At 37.6% G+C, this 21,883-nt stretch overlaps 2 protein-coding genes across 8 annotated transcripts; both read left to right on the top strand.

Annotated features, from left to right (window-relative positions):
* The first annotated feature begins 2,110 nt into the window (after positions 1–2,110).
* LOC116258860 (mitogen-activated protein kinase 9-like) lies at positions 2,111–9,123 on the top strand. Of its 4 annotated transcripts, none has more exons than XM_031636280.2 (11): positions 2,111–2,470; positions 3,457–3,865; positions 3,977–4,104; positions 4,302–4,361; positions 5,357–5,506; positions 5,720–5,875; positions 5,996–6,133; positions 6,240–6,313; positions 7,371–7,472; positions 7,811–8,054; positions 8,572–9,122. In XM_031636280.2, exons 1-11 carry the CDS (start codon positions 2,309–2,311, stop codon positions 8,659–8,661), a joined length of 1,713 nt encoding a protein of 570 aa, XP_031492140.1. In that variant the 5' UTR covers positions 2,111–2,308; the 3' UTR covers positions 8,662–9,122. The 4 variants fall into 4 exon arrangements, with proteins under 4 accessions (XP_031492140.1, XP_031492141.1, XP_031492142.1 ...); XM_031636281.2 differs by having other exon boundaries at positions 2,330–2,470; positions 3,429–3,865; positions 8,572–9,123; XM_031636282.2 differs by lacking the exon at positions 2,111–2,470 and adding an exon at positions 2,582–2,735.
* A 1,221-nt stretch (positions 9,124–10,344) lies between these two features.
* LOC116259684 (double-stranded RNA-binding protein 4-like) lies at positions 10,345–21,087 on the top strand. Of its 4 annotated transcripts, none has more exons than XM_031637565.2 (8): positions 10,345–10,759; positions 11,777–11,849; positions 12,027–12,170; positions 16,962–17,098; positions 18,589–18,808; positions 18,907–19,025; positions 19,131–19,386; positions 20,781–21,087. In XM_031637565.2, exons 3-7 carry the CDS (start codon positions 12,143–12,145, stop codon positions 19,353–19,355), a joined length of 729 nt encoding a protein of 242 aa, XP_031493425.1. In that variant the 5' UTR covers positions 10,345–10,759; positions 11,777–11,849; positions 12,027–12,142; the 3' UTR covers positions 19,356–19,386; positions 20,781–21,087. The 4 variants fall into 4 exon arrangements, with proteins under 4 accessions (XP_031493425.1, XP_031493424.1, XP_031493421.1 ...); XM_031637564.2 differs by having other exon boundaries at positions 10,349–10,610; positions 16,836–17,098; XM_031637561.2 differs by having other exon boundaries at positions 10,349–10,759; positions 16,836–17,098.
* The last annotated feature ends 796 nt before the right edge of the window (positions 21,088–21,883 follow it).

Genomic DNA, 21,883 nt, shown 5'->3' with positions numbered 1-21,883 from the left:
CATCTCAGTACAGACGCGACCTAATTCCCGAGCGAGTTACTCGTTAAATTCCTGTCCAACAATGTTGAACTTGAGAAGCTACTCGGTTTTTGCTTTCGTGTCCTCCCTTTCTCCAGTAAGAGAAATATATGTCAAGAGAAAATCGGTACAATTTTTAATGTACTAATTAAGAGACATTGTCAAGGATAAATAATTACCACGTCCCCTTTTGCTTTTATCTGTTCTACACGGGGTTTTCCTTCTGCTGTAATTTTCATAATGAGTTTGTTTCACTGCAGATCTGAGATTCGTAGTGAAGATCCATGGATTTAAGGTCGAACTTCCTTTCATCCAACCTTAAACCATGGTTTTTGAACTGAGGATCTTTCAAAATACAATTTTTTACGCAGCCTTGGATTTAAAATTTGAAGCCATCAAATGCAACCTAAATGTTTTGAATTCCTAAGAAGGATTTGTATCTTGTCCTCAATGTACAGGCTCATTCAAATAATGTTGGAACATTAACCAGGGTCTTCATTTTGACACCCTTTACATTCTCCCTTTTTCAGCTGCTTACATGTGTAGATATGGAAAAAAAGATTTGCACTCCTTTCTTTTTCCACAGGTGAATTTCAATCAGGCAACATGAACACCCACGTGCATCTTTAGACAAGTTGTTCTTGGGAGCCAAAGTCTAGGCGTCGGTTTGCAACTAAAGAACATGGATTGTAAAAATTGCTAAATGGAATGGTAGCCACTAAGGTGAAGCGAGAGTTCCAAGTGGCGTAGCAGACTGCTGGGCCGGTGAAAGTCTAGCAATTAATTTGATTATTGTGTATGTGGGAAACATGATTGACACTACTCTCAAGTTGGATGGAGAAGTTGACCCAGATGCCAACCCGATAAAAGGGAGTTTGAATGGAGAAGGTGACCCAGATCCTGACCCCATAGAGGGAGGAAGGTAGTCTCAGATTTTGTCAGACTCGCTCCTCCTTTGAATTGGTAAGTTGTCAGCTTCACATGGTTGAGAACAATAATGCAGGCTAGCATTCATAGTTCGAGGTTTAGGCAAAATTCCATCAATACTGTCACAATCTTTCAGCATGTTCATAACAAGAAGCAGACTTTTCAGAGCGAGGGATTGACAACGCTGCAACTTTTCTTTTTTGTCGTGTGGCCATTTATTCTGCCGGTTTTCATTTTTCCCTTTGCGTGTACTTCTCTAGCGGATAGACCGGGTTTCATGCAGGTTTACAAAGTCCTCGAGCGATGACTTCAGCATAATACTTGCAGGCAATTGTGGAAGCCTCAGATGACGGAAATTATCGTCTTCCGTCCCTCTAAGTTAATACCATTTTATGTAAATTTAGGAAGAAGGCAGCTCCCAATTCGATCTTTCATGCATCCTTACTGCAATCTCGAGAGTTTGAAAGGCCCTCAAAGAAACGATGAACTGTTGGAACCGGATTTGCCTCCTTCACGAAAGATTGGGCTTCTGTCTTCTGTAACAAATAATTTCCTTATTCATTAAAGAAAGACCTCTATAAGTTCACTGTATCTTGTAAGCAATTGCTAAATCCACCGCTGTCAAGGAAAATAATGGATTTGCAGTGAAAGTGCAAATGCCGTGGATGGCTTTGTCGACCATAAAATTTGTCAATTGTCTGCTGGACAGGGATGAATCTGGGGAAAGCAAATCCAGAAAAATAGTTGTAAAGACTAAAGTGGGCAGCGTTTGAAACAAACACGCGAAAGAATTATGAGTCAATTTTGGTGTCTTCGAAGATGGCCATTGTGGTGAAGTATAAGTATAAGACGGACAAATTCATCCATATCCTGGAGTGCTGGGCCTACATCTCATAAATAAGCCATAGCCTACAATGGTGATTTGATTGTAAGCTGTACTTGTGCAGCTAATCTTCAATGCCAGCCAAAGGAAAAAAGGAAAGAAAAAGAAGGAAGAAAGTTTATCTAACTAATTTAATGATAGGTAGCTGATAATATGATTGGAAATTTTTTACTTTAATATGCATTAGAGCCTTGTTGCCACCTTCCACCATCTAACTCAAAAACAAACAACCTTGTTGTCTGCAGATCCTGCGATTTAAATATCATTGGTATTAAACATTGGCTAGTCGTCTACGCAGTTTGTCTAGAAATTAGCCAACAGGAGAGAGAGAGAGAGAGAGAGAGAGAGAGAGAGAGAGTCTCCTGTTGGTGGCTTCCATTCAGCAAAAATAGGGAGGCGAAAGGGAAGGCCGAAAGGTGGCGGAGGCGTAGGAGAGGGGAAGGTGGTATTGGTTTTTCTTGGCGTAGGACCAGGTGGCGCATGGAAGTGCCGCTACTGGACAGCCTTCGACGGTGGTTGCAGCGACGCATGAGTCACAGGACCGACGATCCTCACTCGCGACCGCACGACGCTCGCTCCCTTAAGGTCGTCCGCGTATCCAAGCGATCCAGAATGCCAGAGATCGACTCCCATCAGAAAAAGGTGTCAGTTTGAACCATCGATATTTGTGAGCCGTGTAAGACAGACAGAGAGAGAGAGAGAGAGAGAGAGTAGTCCGATGATTGGAATATATTCGCGGTCAGATTGTGCTTCCTTTGGCTGTCCGCTATTTTAGGGGTTTGGATGAGTTTTTTCTTTTTTCTTGTTGGGATCTTCTAATGTTTGTTTTCCTTCGACCTAGCAAAACTGGGTTGTTGACATTGCGGAGTTATCGGAAAGAGGAAGTAGATAGTTTTAAAGGAAAAAGGTCGGAAACTAATGCTGCTTCTTTTTGTTCGTTTCACTTTTTGCTCGATCATTTTGGGTCTTCGGGATTTCGACAGCGAGTAGTTTGGAAGTTTTTTTTTTTTAACAGTTTTTCAGGTGATCCCCTGTTTTTTTGTTTAGGAAATTGGCGTTTTGGCTTTGTTGGTTTTTTGTGATTTCCCAAACTGGTTTGATCAAGGTCATGCTCTTCTCTTGACGTGCTTCTCTTCTTTTTTAACGTCAAATGGATTTTCAATTTCTTTTGATGTGCAATTATAGGCATGATCCTGATTCCCTTGTATGCATCAGCATTTGATTTTTAAGATCCTATTGGATTGCTTTTATGCTACATTTTAGTCCTTAGATCCCAGCTAGTGTCTTCTTATTTCCTGTATCTAGCAATCTTGCGACTTATGTGCGTACCTTCTGGTTCCTTATGATTCATTTTTTCCTTTTTGTCCATGTTTGCAATTTGGGAATCTCTCTGTGCGATTTTGCTGAATTTTGCGGTTGTAGAAATCGTGCTCAGTGCATGGCATGGAAAGTTCTTGTGCCTGGACACTGCACACCCTACAACTTCTCAAAAATTCATTCGTAACTGTTCCCAAATTGCTTGTTCTAAGAGCTTGTGACACTACATTAATGTTGGTCTGTTATGTGAACTGTAATGTATTAACAGCCTATAAAATTGTAGTAATTGCAGTTTGAATTTCTGGTGTCAGAGCATGCTAGACACAGAGTTCTTTACAGAGTATGGCGAGGCAAACCGCTACCAAATATTGGAGGTTATCGGCAAGGGAAGCTATGGCGTTGTGGCATCTGCAATTGATACCCATACTGGGGAAAGGGTAGCTATAAAAAAAATAAATGATGTTTTCGAGCATGTCTCTGATGCAACCCGCATTCTACGTGAAATCAAGCTCCTTCGGTTGCTTCGTCATCCTGATATTGTCGAAATAAAGCATATTATGCTTCCCCCATCTCGGAGGGAGTTCAGAGACATCTATGTGGTGTTTGAGTTGATGGAATCTGATCTGCACCAAGTGATCAAGGCTAATGATGATCTTACACCTGAACATTTTCAATTTTTCCTGTACCAACTTCTTCGTGCACTGAAATATATTCATACAGGTTATTCTCTTCTCTTTATGAACCCCTTCCACTCTTCCATTAGGCTTTTGCTTCCAAGGACATCTTTGCTAGGGTAGATATTTGATGGATGTTGTGTTTTCCTGTTTCTAGCCAATGTGTTCCATCGGGATTTAAAACCAAAGAATATACTTGCCAATGCTGACTGCAAACTAAAGATTTGTGATTTTGGTCTGGCTCGTGTGTCATTTAATGACGCCCCTTCAGCTATTTTCTGGACTGTAAGTGCTCCATGCGTCTATGTCTATGTTCTGCTTGCTCTCAGTTTTGGATCGTGAACCATTATGAGGTCACTATCATCAATGTCATGATTATTATTATGTTTTGGATAATTAATTCTAACTTTTAATTGATACTATTAATTGTTTTGTTGTATGATTAATGTACAGAAGCTGACACGGTTTTCAATGTTTGATAGGATTATGTTGCGACCAGATGGTATCGTGCTCCTGAACTTTGTGGTTCATTTTTCTCCAAAGTAAGAGGGATATTTTTATGACAGATCTCTAGAATTTTTACGTCAGAATGATTATAATTTATGTAGTTTTAGATAGGTCAGTGTTTTTTTTCTGGTTAATTTCTGCATTATTTTCCTGTAGAAATTGTGAGGGCTTATGTGTGTGCCCTTTCCCAGGCATATTTTACCTTGCTGTAGTTATTTTTTTAGTGCTTCTATTTGAATGGATTATGAATCATGAGGCTAATTCCAGCCTAGATTCCCCTTGTTCACACTTCATCTCACTCTATGGTCTATACTAGCTTGTGATGATAAAGCTGGAGTGATGTTTCTTGGGGTTCAAAATGTTTTTCACGTGCAAAGATAAGGATGTGGGGAGGCCTTCTTGATGGCCAAGGAAAGGGTCATCCGGAGTTGATGTACAAAAGGCATGTAGTTGGCAGGCTGTGACTCCATTTCCGCGCTTCTTCGTAAGCTTATTCAAAAGCGAGTTTTCATGAGCTTTATGAAAAAATATGTTTTTCATGATGGTTTCTTGAATTATCAGCTTGTTTCTGTAGTTTTCAGAGTTACACCTTTTTTCATCCATGTGGCTTATGCAAATTTAAGTCACCATGATTTTGGTTTTCTCTCTCGTGGTCATTCTTGCTTCTTTTGTCTTTCCTAGTGCCTTGCCATTGCAAATTGTTGTCATCATGTCCTTGTTTTCCAGTCTGTCAAGTGCTTATGGTTATTTATAATATTATACCCATTGTTGACTTATTAAACTAGAAGAACAGTGGCAATTGTTTTTTTCTTTTTGGGTGGGATTCACCCATTTGGACATTCAGTGTTTTCTTCTGACCTTGTTTGTTCTTTTGTGAGTTCTGATAATGGTATCTTGATACCTCTGTAAATTGATTGTCATCATGCTGGTTGATTGTCATCACAACTGTTGCTCAAATTGTTGGATTGACCTTTTCAAATAATTGCTTCATACTTTTGCTTGTTTAACCTTTTTTTTTTTCTCTTCCTAGTATACCCCTGCGATTGATATATGGAGCATAGGATGCATATTTGCAGAAATGCTCTCAGGGAAACCACTATTTCCTGGAAAGAATGTTGTACATCAGTTAGATCTTATGACTGATCTACTTGGCACCCCATCTGCAGAATCGATTGCTAGGGTTTGTTCTCTGATCTTACAATTACTTGGTTAATTGGCTTCAATTACATGACTCAAATTTGTCCCTTACTTTCTGCCTTGTGGAGTCAGAGGCTATCTAGCCTCCACTTGTTTTAGTCAGTTGTGCAGTTTTCTGTTGGAAAAGTTTATGTTCTCAACTTGACACTGAATTTTGTACTAATATTTTCAATTCATTATTTCATGAAATCTACAGATTCGAAATGAGAAAGCAAGAAGATACTTGTGCAACATGAGAAAAAAACCACCAATTCCTTTCACAAAAAAGTTTCCTAGTGCTGATCCTTTGGCTCTTCGCTTACTTGAGCGTTTGCTTGCCTTTGATCCCAAGTACCGACCAACAGCTGAAGAGGTCAGACTTAGTGAAATTTTAGGTGTCTTGCAGAACTGCATGACTAATATTAAGTTTTCTGGTATTATAATGACCTGAATTCCCCTTCTCTTCCTTGTGGTTTTTTGATGTCTTTTGAAGGCATTGGCAGATCCATATTTCCAAGGTTTGGCAAATGTGGAACGTGAACCTTCAACACAACCAATTTCTAAGCTTGAGTTTGAATTTGAAAGAAGAAAGCTGGGAAAAGATGATGTTAGAGAATTAATTTATCGAGAGGTATGTAAATGAATGCACCTTCAGATTGGTGTCTTGTACTGCACTTTTATGCTTCGATAAAGTATGCTTCTGCTCATTTACAATGGTTATATCTTAAAGCATACAGATCCTAGAGTATCATCCGCAGATGCTTCAGGAGTATCTTCGTGGCGGGGAGCAGACTAGTTTTATGTATCCAAGGTTGGAGTTTTCAATTCTCTGATAAAGGTGGCATTCATGTTTAGATTAGTTGAATGAACATCCATCTCAGTGTGCAGATAATTTGCCTTTTCTAGCATTAGTGTAGGTCAGCTGGCTTGACTTTTATGGTTCCAGGTTATGGTGTTGATTAGTTTCTGTGGAGCTTATATGTTGCAGTTCTTTCATACTCTGAGATCCTCGTTTGGTGAAAGTTTATTAGCTACTTCATTGGTTGAGAATGTGTGAGGCTCTAAATCTGTGACTTCTTTAAGTCTTGGAGTAGGAAATGGGAGAAAGCTCCATGTGAGAAGATAGTGTTATTTGCTTTTATTATAGCTACTCTGTTTGTTTTCAGAGTGGATTGATTTGGTGAAGTGGAACTTACAGATTATCCATATTGCTATGATGCTTTTGTGAACGCCTACTTAGGGGTAATCAAAATGTCTTTTTCATGTCGCTTCCACCATAATTGGCCTGCATGCATGGCCTACTAGCATTGAATTGTCTCTGCATGCTCCCCTTGTGTCTTGTTTAGAGGTTCTCTTTATATGGACACTTGATGGGCATCATGATGTGAAGTTGTAATTTTCTTGACTAGGGCATGTTACTCATTCCCCTGAACAATTGAAGTTTCAACGCATTATCTCTTTCTTATATTTATCTTTGCTGTTTTCCTACTTTGGACAAATGTGGCTATGTTCCTACATTTATCTATCTGAATGGTTACATATTATTTTCTGGTTCAGGGTCTTAAGTCTGTAGGTCTGTACCTTGTGTGTCAATGTGGACAGCTGTGGCCTTTCCTTTGAATGTTTTTGTGTGTTCTCTGTGTGTGGGACCAATTTATACCTCTTGTCCTGAAATTACTCAAATAGAAAATATTCCAACTCCTGTGTTTGAGAACTATGTTATCTTCATAGTTATTGCAGAAACCATAAGAATATATGTAATCGTTAAGTAAATGCATGGCATGATAATATAGGGTTTGAGGCATTGGGTTTTTGAGACAGTTCCCACTAAATATATGAATATTTTCTTTCCTTGTCTGTCTTAATAGTGGAGTGGATCGATTCAAGAGGCAATTTGCACATCTGGAGGAGCATTATGGGAAGGGTGAAAGAAGCACTCCACTACTTAGGCAGCATGCCTCATTGCCTCGGTAATTATAAATTTTAGGTCTTGTTTGCCAATGAATATGCAGATTTTTTATATCTGAAAAGGACTTTGCAATTCCAATTCACAGTGTTCCAAATGCAATGGAATCACTATTTATCCAAAGACAAAAAGATGCTTTCAACACTTGCAAACTGATGTTAAATGGAGTAAATTTACTTGCAAATTTTCACATGTTTAAATCATATGAAAAATGGCCGCAAGTAGTTTTTCTCTAGTGACAGTCTGATCCATACTGTGGCCATTTTTTATTAAAATTGTTGATTTTCATTTCACACATAATTTCTTGTGTCGTTTGATCATTCTCCTCTTTTGCTCCCTCAGAGAGCGAGTATGTGTTCCCATAGAAGACGATTCCAAAGAAGACAATGAAATGGAAAGGCGTACTACTGAATCTGTTGCCACGACTCTTGAGAGCCCTCCAGGTGCAAATCAAGGGGAATGCGTTGGAGGGGCAGTAGCGAATTCCTTGACAAAATCAACCTGCAGTGCAAGAAAGAGCTTGTTGAAGAGTGCTAGCATCAGCGCATCAAAGTGTGTCAGTGTAAAGCCTAAGCCAGAACCAGAGGTTTGTATAATCATCATAATTCTAGGAAGCTAGAAAAGTTCTCCAAATTTCATGTCAAGCTATTTAGATTTTTGGCTATGAAACTTCAGATTTTCACTCTTCAACTGAAACCTCACAGCAGCCAAGCCTGGAATTTACAAGCTGAGATGAGATAAATCACAGAGAAATGGTTCTCTCTCTGTTCGAGTGAAAATCAAGCAAGCTCCGATAATGCTTGGCACAAGCTTGGTGCTCTGTCAAATGATTAAAGAGCTTAAGCGCTTGTTTCCCTGAGTTAGTATCTGGACCTGCCACCTCTTGGACAATTGACAAACGCCTCACCCTTTTCTCCATTCAATGAAGCATGTCTGTATACTTGTTATACGGTTAGGAGTTTTTATTGGACCTTATGAATCTCAGCTACCTGAGCGAGCTTGCCATTTTGATGTCCAACAGAACTGACAAGCAAGTTTTTTAGTTTGATTGTAGTCCTACTGTTGATTACTTGTAACCACTAATAGGAGTTAATGATGTGCAGGAGGAAGCCATTGCTGAGAACATGGATGAAATTGTCGACTCTCTGAAAGAGAAAATGTCAGCAATGTATGCGGGCTATGTTCATCCCTGAATCGTTCTGGGGTGCTGACCATTATTTTAAGTTTCTGACTGGCTATTCTTATGATGGTAGCTGCTTCCAGTTCCTGCCTATGCTGAGAATCACTGTGAAACCATGATGGAGTTTTTGGCAGCAGGCAACCCTCATAGCATTTAAGCCACCATAATAGGAAAGAGAGAGAGAGAGAGAGGCTGCATGGTCCCTTTTTGCTGATTTACTATCTGAATATTTGAAAAATTTGTTACAGAACAGGTTAACATAGAACAATGTTTCAGCCCCTGTTATCAGTAGTACTGGCTAGTGGCGGTCTTGATCTTTGCCTTCTAATTGTTTAAAATCTCTTATTTTGAATTTCAAAGTGAAACATAGACCTGTTCAAATTGGCCATATGGCCTAATTGTCTGTATCATTTTGTAAAAGAATCACCTCGGGTTAATATTGAAAATACTTTACAACCTGCAGTTTGCATGCGTTCAGTTTTGGTGATTGAAGATTAATAGAGAGAGGACACTGGACACAGGTTCTTTACCATTCAAGGACCATTTCATCATATGCAATCTAAAAACATTTCAGACACTCACACAACCTGACTTGATTGTCATGTTTGATTTGTTTGAGGCAAATGCGATCCTTACCTGTTCAGAACTTCAAACTTTTATGCAATATTTACCCAATTCAGCTTGAACCTTCTTTTGGTGTGGAAGTCTATTTTCATCGACGCATGGACATGGACAAGGACAAGCTCAAAGTTAATATTCAAGCACTTTTCGACGAATGATTTCTTCCTATATAATTTTCTGACACGTTTTAGATTTTATTGTTTCCGTACCCCTTAATTTAGTTTTTTTTTTTAACAAAAGAAATCTGTATGAAGTTGGACATGAATTTATTCACATAGCCTAGTTCTTCTTGAGCATCAGCATGGGCGCAAATCAAGTTAGGTGATACGTCGAGCTCAAATTTGCCATTCAAGTCAAATAATAAATCTATCAAAAGGTTGGCCTGATTAAACTTGTGCTTTAAAACGCATGTGTCTACAATTCTAGTCACACTTTGAATAACAGAAAGGAACTAGAAATTCAACGTGACTGCAATTTTAAAAACACAGGAGTGCGGGTAGTATGAGAGCTCATGAGATTGAGTCCAATGGACATTTGTTCTTCTATGGAGGCGTTTAAAAAGACAAACACTAACATAATATTCCATGAATTTGTCTTAATGATTTGAGCATATTTATGGAATATAGAACTTGTAAAATTCTAAAGGCTGGATCCATTAATCTGGGCTTGATGTCGGATGTCGTTGGTGATTCATACCCAACCTGAGCATGAAATCCTATTCGAATCCCAAATCCAGTGGCTTGAACTGATTGGTTTTGGCTGATCTGACCCGACTCTAGATCTGATTCGGTCATTATAGATAATATTGGACTGGAGAGCGCCGGATTAAACCCGATTTACACACGCACTGCCAAAAAAGGCCAAAAGTATCCCTCGCTCGAGGGTCTCGTGGCCCTTGGCGCGAAGGGAAAGATCTCGGCAGAACCACTCGAGAAGAACGGGGATAATGGGACCGAATCCAACAGACATTTACTGACTTACCCTTTTCTGGGTAACAAGTGATCTCGATGCGTCCCCTTATCTCGAACCAAGCACAGGACACTACGGTTATTTGTCCGTCCTTTCAGGGCTCTTGTAACAACTGATCATAGATTACGGCAATAGCGGGACGCGCGAATCGGAGGTCGCTCAGACGCTCTGGATCGATGCTCAGGCTGATGATTTCGGAGGAATTTCTCCCGAAAAAGTGTCGACCCATGGGTCCCGACTTTTTTTCTCGATAACCTTGTTCTTTCCCGTTAGGGCTTCGTCCAGCCTCTTCCCTTCTTCCTATTGCTGCGTCCTCCTCCTGCGCAGCTAGACGGTGCAACGGTTTCTTCCACATCAGCTGCTCCTAACAGCGTAGTGATCTCTCTCTCTCTCTTTCTCTCTCCCGCCGCCATTTTTCAGCAAGCATCATCTACCTTTTTCTCCGTCCTCTATTTCATTTTCTTCGTCCTCTACTTCTTCTCCTTCTTCAACCCTCGTTCGTTCTCCTCTCCCTCCTCCTGGTAAGCGTCCAAATCTCGTCGCCTCGTCTATGAGTGGCGTCTCGTAATCAGGACAGAGAGCACCCTCGTTTGCCTTCGGAAACTAGTTTTTCGGTATAGGGTGTCTTGTTTTTTCTGACATGTTTTGTATTCTTTCATGTTCTCATTTTGAGCAGCTTGGGTTTTGTTTTTCTGATTGCATTTCATCGAGTTTTTATTAGAAATAGAGAAGCATAGGTTTCGGTTTGTGTAGGAGCAGACTTAGTTCGGTTTTGATTTTTCAGTGTGCAAAAATTAGACTGGTTTGTTGCTTTCCATGTGCTTACAGCAGTAAAGCAGAAGATGAATGCGTAGCATATAACAGTGTCTTGCGTCTAGGTACATAGGTACATTTGGGATTTCATACGGATATGTCTTGTTTGTTTAATTTATATTGCAGCATCAACCTTGCTCCATTTCTTTAATTTCCTCGGAAACAATGCCATGGCATGAGTTGGAACATGTTGGCATTGCTGTGACAGAAGTGTCATATGCCTGGGCATTCTGAATATGGTAGATTTTGTTTCTGTAGTTCTGGAAGGTGGATCTTTCAATATAAGGTTCAAAGAGGAGTGCATAGTGATCTCAATCAGATTAGTTTAAGTGTCGGTGCTTTCTTTCCATAAGTTCCAAAACACTTTCAAATCTGTACTACATTCTTGTTGTACCAAGTGTTTATAGAAAAAAAAAAGCTAAGATCCAAAACACTAACTTGTTGTGGACACTTTTCTGTTTGTGATTGTTTATTATGCTATTTACATGTGAAGGTCTTCCTGATTGCTTTTAATCAATAACTTTTTTTCCTGGAAACTTGCTTTTAACAAATTTCCGTTAACCTGCTCATAGTCTACTTGAAGTTCAACGCTAAAGAAACTATGAAACAGCTCCATGGTGTCTCCCCTTCACACTACTGACTTCTTGATCCTGTTAGATTTGAATTGTAAATCATACTAATTAATGGCAGATATGAAGCTAAATATGTTATTTCACAATGTGCAGGGTTTTGCGCATGCTGATGTACTAACAACTGTTTCAAAGCCTGTGAAACAGAGGCATTTCATGGCAACCAATGGTACTTCTTTTCTCTGGAACTTTTTTTCATCATCAGAAAACAACAAAATATTTTTCTATAATTCTTTTTCCTGTCTATCAAACAGACCTTGATTTTGGAAAACGTCCAAAATTTTCCTTCCCTACCCTATTCCAGAAACTTTTTCTAGATTTCTTTACCAGCAATTTCTTTTTCAAGGCCATCAAACGCCATCCTAGACTATACGGCGTCAGATTCTCACGGAGGGAGGGAGGAGACTTGCCTCTACGGGCTTTCTTCTTCCACTTCACTTTGTTGACAGGAGTTATTTGGCAATGGAGCTGTCTGTGCCGTCAAGCTCCAGTAAGCTTGCTTCCATCTCTTCTTCCTCCTGTTCTGTTGTTCATATTGATGGCAGGATTGGTTTCTTGAAAAAAAAAATGGAATTTCTAGTTTCAGTTGCTGAATATTTGTGACCATTATTTCGTTGGCTTAATTTTGCTGGAAATGGAAGTTGTTTGTTTTTCTTCTCGACTCAGTGAAGATATTGCCATGGATGCGAACAGCCTTGTCTAAAATATCTGAACCTCATGTGCAAATGACAGAATCCTGTGGCAAAGCAAGTCAGTGCTCATGTCATGTTCCTCTGATGAACATCTTCCGTTGAGTGACATTGGTGTGGGAATCTCCTTCTTCCCTTCCAAGCATGTTTTTCGCTATCAAAGCTTCTCAAATTAATGAAGAAGCTTCACTGGAGTCCTAGACACCAGAAAATGTTCTTGCAACTAGGATAGATCTAGGTTGTCTCTATCCAGAATGGTGACTTTTCGAGAATATTTGGTTTTGGGTCTTTGGCCGAGACATCGACTTCCCAAATCCCGTTGCCTGTATATATATATTTTCAGGACATTTGTTTCCTAGCCTGCAGTTCATGTATCACTTCTTGTATGCATTTATTGGTATTTACACTATCACTCTATTTGGATGAATGGAAAGGAAAAGATTTTTTAATGGATGGAAAAAAAACAAAAGAAAGGGAAGGAAAATGATGAGAAAGGAAAGGAAAAGAAAAGAAAAGCAATGAAGAAACTATTATAAAAGTCTATTTGCATAGGAAGGGAGTGATTTATTTAACCATGTAAGGAAAGGAAGGAAAAATATTTAACTTTGTTTACAATAATGCCCCCAACACCCCTAGATTTGATTGTAATATCTCTCTCCCCCTCTCAAGGGCCATGCTGAGAAAAACTAATTTTGCATTTTCATATAATATTATCTATATGACTAGGAATAACAACAATTATAATTTCAGTTTTCCAAAAAAGCACTTAATTTTAGTTTAAGATGTTACAAATGCACAAATTATAATGAAAACGTCCAACTATGATTTCTATTACTGGCACAAATCACATACTAAAATGGTCATTAATGTTAATTTGCAGAATAAGTTTTTATAGTTAGCACATAATTAAAATGAAATATCACATATTGCACTAATATCCAAAACCAGGTTCAAATAAATATAGAAAAAAAATTATAGGCTTAAATCACATACTAAAATAGCCATTTCTCTCAATTTTCAAAATAAGCTTTTAAAATTAGCACCATAGCCTCAAATGTCATTTTCCAGTTTTAAACGGCGAGGTTTTATCAGGTTTAAAACACAAAGTTGTTTCTTTTTTGGAAAAATTCGGGAAGATTTTTGCAAATTTTAAAATAATTAATCTTTCAGCAAGAAAGAGAAAGGTGGACAGAATCTTAAAAATAAAATGCGAAAAATGTGAAAATAAAACCTGGTAATTAAAAAAATTTAAAAAATGCGAAAATATTAAAAAATAAAAAATTATTGGCATAAACACATTTTTCTTGTTTTTGGCATTTTTTGAAAATAAAACATGTTTTTCCACGTTTCGGCTGACCTGTTTTTAACATTTCAAACACTTTTTTTTTTAATGTGTTTTATGTGGCTATGATTAGGAATAACTAAAATTAATATCTCATATTAAACTAATATCCAAAACCAAGTCCGAATAAATATGGAAGGTCCACGGAAAACAATAATTGGCATAAATCACAAACTAAAATGATCATCAATCTCAATTTTCAGAATATGCTTCTATAATTAATACATAACTAAAATGCGATATAACATATCAGACTAATATCCAAAACTAGGTCTAAATAAATATAGAAACACCACAAAAAACAGTTATGGGCATCAATCACACTCAAATGGTCATTAATCTCAGTTTCTAGAATAAGCTTGTATAATTGAAACATAACTAAAATGAAATATCACATATCATATTAAGATCCAAAACTAGGCCCAAATAAATAAAGAAGATCCACAAAAAATAATTATTGGCATAAATCACATGCTAAAATGGTCATCAATCTCAACCTTCAGAATAAGCTTATACAATTAACACATAACTAAAATGAAATATCACATATTGGACTAAGTTCCAAAACCAGTCCAAATAAATATAAAAATTCACAAAAAGCAATTATAGGCATAAAAATCACATGTTAAAATGGTCATTAATGTCAATGTTCATGATAAATTTATATTGTTAGCACATAGTTAGTTCTTTACTTGGTGTCCCATCTCTGAGTCAATTGGAGAGGGCCTAACTCGGTCTCAAATGGCTCAATGCCCCAATGGACATCCAACCTAAAAATGAAGACCGACACACCAGGTTCTCCTCGGTGACTACGGACACAGGCACTTGATGGTGCTTCTGTCTTCCACCGCTGGAGAGGAGAGGATGGCCTGAGCCTCTGCCGTGATGGCAGGCCGCAGCCCTGGCTGCCTTGCTATTCTCTATCCTTGCAGCTAGCAGAAAGGACGAAGTGTCAAGAGTAGAGCCGCATTGTGCTTGAGCAGCTGTGCATGGAGAGCAGCTCTATCCATAGGGGAAGTGCTGCCCAGATTTGACAACTTGAATGAGCGCATATAAGTCATTTTTATAATTTTCTCTGCTTTCAGTCCAAATGCCTCACTTCTTGGAGGGATTGAAAATGAACTGAAAACCCCTTTCCTTTCCCTTCCCTTCCCTTCCTTTTCATTCCTTCTCATCCAAACACACAATTGTATACCTCTTTCCCTTCCCTCCTTCATTTCCCTCCATCCAAACTCCCATCTCTTTCCCTTCCTTTCTTTTCCAAACATTTCCTTCTACCGAATATGCTGTATATTGGATTCATGGAAATGAAAGGATATTAAAGGATGGAATGAAAAAATGGAGTGATTAATGACAGAGAGGGAAAGAAAAGGAAAGGAATTGTCAAAAAACTTGTTTGTAATATATAAATGGAAAGAAAGGAAAAGACTTAAGTTAATTTAGAAATGCCCCTAACACCCCTCATTTTGATTATAATAGCAGGGAGTTCATTAGCAAAGTATAAAAGGAAATTTGAAGGCATAGCAGCTTGAGAATACGGTTTGAGGTTTAGATGCAGTCAGTGGGCCAACTGTCAAGGCAACAGCAAAAGGACTCATCCAAGGGCCAGTGGAGGGAGGGCCTTCGGTTGGTATTGTTAGAGGGATGCAGGGTAATGCGAACCGTCTGTTGTTCGTCAAAGGGCGGCTGCAGTTTCTAGTCTACATCTTTGCACAGACAGAGAGCCCTCCCTTCGACTTGAGAGGATAGAGAAAGAGGGAGATACTTAAATGACATTTTGTGAGGGCACGTTGTTCACTTTGATGTGTTTCCCTTTCTTTCCATCCAATCTCTCCATTTTTGGATGGCCCAAAACTCATTTCCTTTCCCTTCCCCTCCTTTTCATGCCCTCCCATCCAAACACATCCTTGCATACTACTTTCCTTTCCCTTCTCTATTTTCTTCCACCCCAACACCTTCATCTCTATCCTTTCCTTTCTTTCATGTTCATTTCCCTCCATCCAAACAGGCTGTTAAGGACTTTTGGGACCTTAGATTGCCTAATAGAGCATTTCTGCCGATTTTCTTTTGCATATTTATATGTATGATGGTGAGTTTGATTTTTCAAATTCTTTTATTCACTTGAAATCGAATTGAGCACTAAATATGCATATGTGGTTTGTGGATGATTCCAAGTACTTTTGTTTAATTCTCTTTGTAGATCCTATTTGACTTAGGTTTCATTTTTATCTTGGCAGCGTCATTCAATGTATTCATTTATTCAAAATTTTGAAAAGACTCCAAATGCTTGAGAGACAGGAACTGAAGTACTGACTTTGTGGTTTTCTGTTTACATTTATAATAGTAACACAATCCCATGTTGGTAATAGGAATTTTTTGTCAAATCTGGCTTCGTCCCCATCCTTCTCGTAGTGTTGAAATTTCATAGCTAACACTTGTTTGTAGTAAAAGATTCTCATATTTTTGTATAAGGCCACACATTTTAAGATCGAAGCATATATAATCTCAAACATTAATATCCAGTCCTTGGATTTTTTTAGCATTCTCAGTATAACTCTCACATTCCTTGGTTGTTAAGCTTGTACAGTGTCAACTGTCAAGCTGAATTATAGAATGCCATGCATCAAAAACAAGGAAAGCATTGAGGATGAATCCACAATGAATTCTATCATGGAGTTTTGGATGATACTTGTAGTTTTCTCTGTCTTTCCTGTGTATGGATAAATAAGTTCTTTTGACTGGAAAGGAAACAAATCTAAATTATATCAGAGTGGTTCTTTGCCATGTTCGCATGCTAAACTTTCGATTATGTAGACATAATCAGAAATGGTGAATTTTTTATTTTCATTTTTCTTTAATTTGTTATTTCCTGTCATAAATAGGTCAAAAGTTATCGTCTTCTGGCATCTATATGTCCATTTTAGTTTTGGAATATTGTGTTTGGAGACTTTTTATTTTTTAAGTGTTGTAGTTGCTTTTTTATCTCCACAGGTTTTATGGAAAACTTTAAGATTGTGCTTACATTATTATACATGTATGTTTGTTCGGTTCTGATTGTTTTTTAAAACAAAATTTAAACACTTACAAAAAGGAAATTCATTGATATTCATTTAATCATATTCAGGTGCTCCTACTGAATTGATGTTTAAGAACCGTCTTCAAGAATATGCTCAAAAATTGGGTCTTCCACTTCCTTTGTATCAAACAATTAATGAAGGTTTCACTCATGCACCCTTATTTAGAGCTACAGTTATTGTTGATGGAGAGACCTATCGATCGCAGCACACTTTCAAACACCGGAAGACTGCAGAACAGGATGTTGCAAGGCTTGCACTTGAGTCATTATCAAAGAAGATAGAAGTTGAGGGCACAAGGCTGATAAGTGAGGTAACGTAATATAATTGACGTTAATTTGGTTATATTAATTTTGACATTCTTTAACTTTTATAATTTCATATTGCATAATATTGAGTTTTTGCTTAACTAGTGTGCCGACTAGCTTACAGGTCTGTCATTTCTCTGTTTACTTTTTTTTATTAATATTATCATTTAGTGTAAATATTGCAATAGGTACTAGTTCTTTCTTGTTTTTCTCTGCATCCGTTTGTGCCAGTAGAGGAGCCAGTTTTTTTTAATATGTTTAGATATCTACATCATAGCATCAAGGTAACTTTATTGATGGCGTATTATTCATTTCGACCTTGTTTTAGTCTGTGAACTATTTATAGAAATACCTTGAGCATTTACTAAAACGAAAAAAGAAAACATCACAATAATCATATCTTGCTAAGCTTGTGTGAGAAAATGTTGCAAATTTGTCAATTGAGCAAATCAATTTGGTTACATGACTAGTGATCGATGGCAATCTTAGAGGCAATATTGTGCCTAATGTTGTGTATCTTGTAATTTTTTATGTTGCATAACATGACCCTAACAAAAATGATATGGTCCACATTAAAACTAGTTTAAAATTTAATGGTGTAACTATACCTAACCAGCTTAACTTATGATCCGCCCTTTTATGCTACAGTGTGATGTACATGTCTTACCTTATGTCAAAATATTAAAAAAATGAGTAAAGAGCTTTCTTTTTTTCTTATCTTAAAATTACATAATTTTTTTAAGGATGAATACTAAGTTCGTTATGGAAGGCCTTTTAAAGTGTTAAAAAAATAAAATTGGGGATTGATTTTTTTCAACAAATTAGAGCTTCCATGGCTTTTTTTGTGAGAGCTTATCTGTGCGCTCCAAAAATAAAGTATTTCAAGTTTCATGATCATTATGGTGTTTCACGACTCCAAGGAGTGACACATGCAATCAGAACTTATTTATTTGATACCCATTTGCGTACAGGGAGCAATTCAAGTTTTCAATTTTAATTACTCTTATGAAAACATCATGTTATAGGCAGCATTATACATGTTATTTGCTATGTCCATGCAATTCATGTTTTCCCATACTGAGAGTTTGTTCACGATTCCTTGATTTTTTTTCACTTTTCTGATTCTTTAATTTTTTGTTGCTTTTTAATATTAAAATTAAATTTTTTATTTTTTAAAGATATGCCACTTCATTTGTGTAACTTTGGACCTGATCAATATCAGTTAACATTGTCCTGTGCTTTCAACAACATTGCCTAAAAGTGCAAAAAGACTGATTATTCGTTAGTGTATCTTATGATCTATTGGGACTCAGTACCTTGTTACGGTTCCACTTGATGCAGCATTTGGTGGTATACAATAAGTAGATGAAGCTGATATTCATGTGATTCAATGTTCCTAGAGAGAACATGTGCTGATAATATGATAAAATGTGTTCACGCTAAATCTTTTTCTCTTCTGACATGCTTCCCATTTTCTGCAAATATCATTTATCAGGAAACAATACTTTGCAAATCTATTCTTAATGAATTCGTGGTCAAAACGAACATGGAGAAACCATCGTACACTGTAGTCCAAGCATCAGGCCTGCTACCAATGTTTGTCTCTTCTGTGGTTTTTAATGGTGTGACATACACTGGCAATGCAGCAAAGAGCAAAAGGGAAGCAGAACAACTGGCTGCACGAAAAGTTATCCAGACAATCCTTGAACGGGCTTGTAATGTTCTTAATTTTAAACGATTTTTTAGTAAACAGATACAAAGGGGAGGTTTTTATGAAAGCATTACTGAAGCATTTTCCCTATTATCCATGCAGGTAATTCTAGTCACAAGAATATACTCTCAAAAATTATAAAATCCAAGTCGAGGCTTTATGATTCTACCAACAAGAATACTACTTCCAACGAGAATCATAAAAGAGTTTCAGTGGATTCTGTAAGATTCTCCTCAAACCTTTTGTCTGAGTGTCATGTTCAAAAGTTTTACTTGCAAAGCAGGTTATAGGTCCACTTCCATCTCAGGCTTTTACTTGCAAAGCAGGTTACAGATCCACTTCCATCTGATGTGGTCGGGCTTAAAAAATTGAAAGTTGAGAATGCTAGTGAAGTGACTAATCCAACTAATGGGACTAATCCAACTAATGGTGGAGTTCATGCACCGGACCAATCTGCCAAACTTTTCCTGCCTCAACCAGCACTTGAAGGAAACAATCTACAGCTGCTAGTGGTGAATGCACGTGGACTTAACGCTCAGGAAAAGCCTTGAAGTAATTTAAACACGCTCAGATGCCCTTTTGGTACTCGCACTCTCTCTCCCTCTCTCTATTAGATGAGTCTTTATTTCTTCTCCATTTTCATCTGGGCTAGCTTTCTTTTGTTGTTTGGTTGGCTTACTTTTTCTATTAGATCGATAACAGATCATGAGTCTATTTAAATAAAAAGATGTACATGTCTGAAGAAAACTCTTTTATTTGTCTGGAACACATCATTTTTGTGTGTGTGCATTAACCAGCCAATAAATTTCTCTTTCACATGATTTTCATATTTAAACAAATTTCAAGCACAATACGCGGTAAAGTATATTAACTAGGCACTGGTGGCATGGTAAAGTGCATGTCTGTCTTTACATTCAAAACCTCATGAAACCTATACAGAAGTATGATTCTTTGTTTTTTTAAATTTTAAAATCAACAGTCTGAACTACATATATGGATCATAGTCACAAATATTGTTACGGACTTTAAATGTCAGGGTTTTCTCGAGTATAATATGGCAAAGTTGTTTTATTTGAGGAAAATCTTGTAAAAAGATTAACAAGAAAAATCCTAAAAAAATGCAAAAAGAAAAACGTAGTAATAAAAAACGCCAATAAAGATGAAAAAATGTGTTTTCAGGTTTTTTATAGTTTTCCTTTGCTGTCATCTTTTCAGCTTTTTACAGTTTATTATAATATACATATATATATATATATATATATATATATATATATATATATATATATATATATATATATATATATATATATATAACACGTGTGTGTATGTATGTGTGCATGTAATGTTCACTTAATATTGAGAAAAAGAGAGTTGTCACATCATGTGGTAGAAGCCAGTTTTAGTTTTTCACACACATTACAGAGGGAAATTACATATTAAGGACTGTTGTGCAGAACAACTGAAACAACTCCCTCTAGATGGGGAGAGTTGTTTCTTGTTTGAGTTGTCCTAGTAAGCTACTTTACATGAATAAATGGATTTGAAATGGGTACCAACCGGTGCTGTGAAAATCAGAAACTAAATTGAACTAATGGGGCTTTTGATTTTGTGAATGGATCAATTCGGTCATTCAGATGAATCAGTTAAGAATCTGCAAAAATATTATTATATTATTTTTTAAATTGAATATAAAATATTAAATACTTTGAAACAAGAATAACTTCAAAAACATTGAAACTTAATAAAATAATAAAGTGTGGGGCATTTTGCATCCTCCTGTCAACTGGCGAATCGAGTCCTTTTCAACCGATTCGATTTGAAGTGGCTCGTTTTCTACAACACTGGTGTCAACAAGCCAATGACCTTGTGCTCTTTCACATGATTTTTGTATTTAACCACATCAAATTTGAATCGTAGTAAGCACATTGACTATGTATTGGTGGCGTAGGTTTGACCTCTCATCTCTGCGGTTTCAGGTCGGTCACATGGGATTTGCTGCTACATGCGTTATCATTAAAAGGACGGGTCCAGAGCAGACGTACTTGGGAAGATTGGAATTGGCTAGCAAGCTCGTTTGTTAACTGTTGCAGATTTCTTTCTCTGCTATCTGTTTCACTTTCCTCTGTTGTAATGCTTGATGGCATTTCATCCTTGTTCTACTCGTGCCTAGAATTGCATTTCGCTGGCCATTTACCATTTTTGCTTCTCGTGCTGGATGTGCATGACCTGAACTCATTTTATTTTTCACACGACGAGCATGCCAGAGTCTGCTGCTTTAGAGTACGAAGTTAACCATGGTATACAACCTGCCCATCCCCTCCCTTGTAGTGCCATTATGCTGGCACTGGAGGGCATTGGCCCAGCCACGTTAGTAGGGTGGCTTTCGGTACGATCCACCCCGATTCAACTTTCTCTTCACCTGGCCTACTCTTTCCTCCTCTCTTTCTCTCTCATATTCCCAATGTGCTTAATCTTTTATTCTTCTAGAATAAGTGGACGGTCTAGCATGTTTTCGTTTATGGCTCATGGCAAAATTTTATTGAGTTATTTTTATTGAGGGTCCACGTTGTATTATGCCATTACATTGATTTGAATCATTAATCCCAATAAAAATCACCGGTTAAGTCTTTATGTTTATTTTGTTACATTTTTTTCTCATCCCTAGTTTAAATTTTATCTTAGCCACTGCTACAGATTCCCAAAAAGAGAACTCATTTATCATTCATCATCAGAGGGGTAAGAAACCAAAGAATCACATGAATACCAAATAAATGTGATGCTCCGCTGTGGCCAACACCATTAAAAATGGATCGCTGTAGGATTCGCCTTAATCTGTTGCAATGGTGTTTGCATCGCACTGTCTTACAAGCTGACCAGCATTAGTTGCATTTCGCCAAAGAGGCGATCAAATTGGGGAATTCGGTCTTTTCTATTGGCGTCGGGAAGCTGTTTTCCGAATCCCGTGCATAAGTGTTGTGCACTTCGGATGCTGAACCGTCTCGGGCAGGCTATCCTTGAATCAGTAAGGTCGTCGGAGAAGGCATGGCAGCGGTCATATTGGCAAAGGTAATCTTGAGTA

This window comes from Nymphaea colorata, chromosome 8 (genome assembly GCF_008831285.2).
Source record: "Nymphaea colorata isolate Beijing-Zhang1983 chromosome 8, ASM883128v2, whole genome shotgun sequence".
NCBI lineage: Eukaryota > Viridiplantae > Streptophyta > Magnoliopsida > Nymphaeales > Nymphaeaceae > Nymphaea > Nymphaea colorata.
This window is presented reverse-complemented; position numbering and strand designations above follow the sequence as displayed.

Coding starts and splice junctions, on each gene's coding strand:
- LOC116258860 (XM_031636280.2), top strand. CDS start 2,309: ATGGAAGTGCCGCTACTGGACAGCCTTCGACGGTGGTTGCAGCGACGC. Junction 2,471..3,456: donor TCGACTCCCATCAGAAAAAG/GTGTCAGTTTGA, acceptor TTCTGGTGTCAG/AGCATGCTAGACACAGAGTT. Junction 8,055..8,571: donor AGCCTAAGCCAGAACCAGAG/GTTTGTATAATC, acceptor AATGATGTGCAG/GAGGAAGCCATTGCTGAGAA.
- LOC116259684 (XM_031637564.2), top strand. CDS start 12,143: ATGGAGCTGTCTGTGCCGTCAAGCTCCA. Junction 12,171..16,835: donor GTCTGTGCCGTCAAGCTCCA/GTAAGCTTGCTT, acceptor AATCATATTCAG/GTGCTCCTACTGAATTGATG. Junction 17,099..18,588: donor GCACAAGGCTGATAAGTGAG/GTAACGTAATAT, acceptor ATCATTTATCAG/GAAACAATACTTTGCAAATC.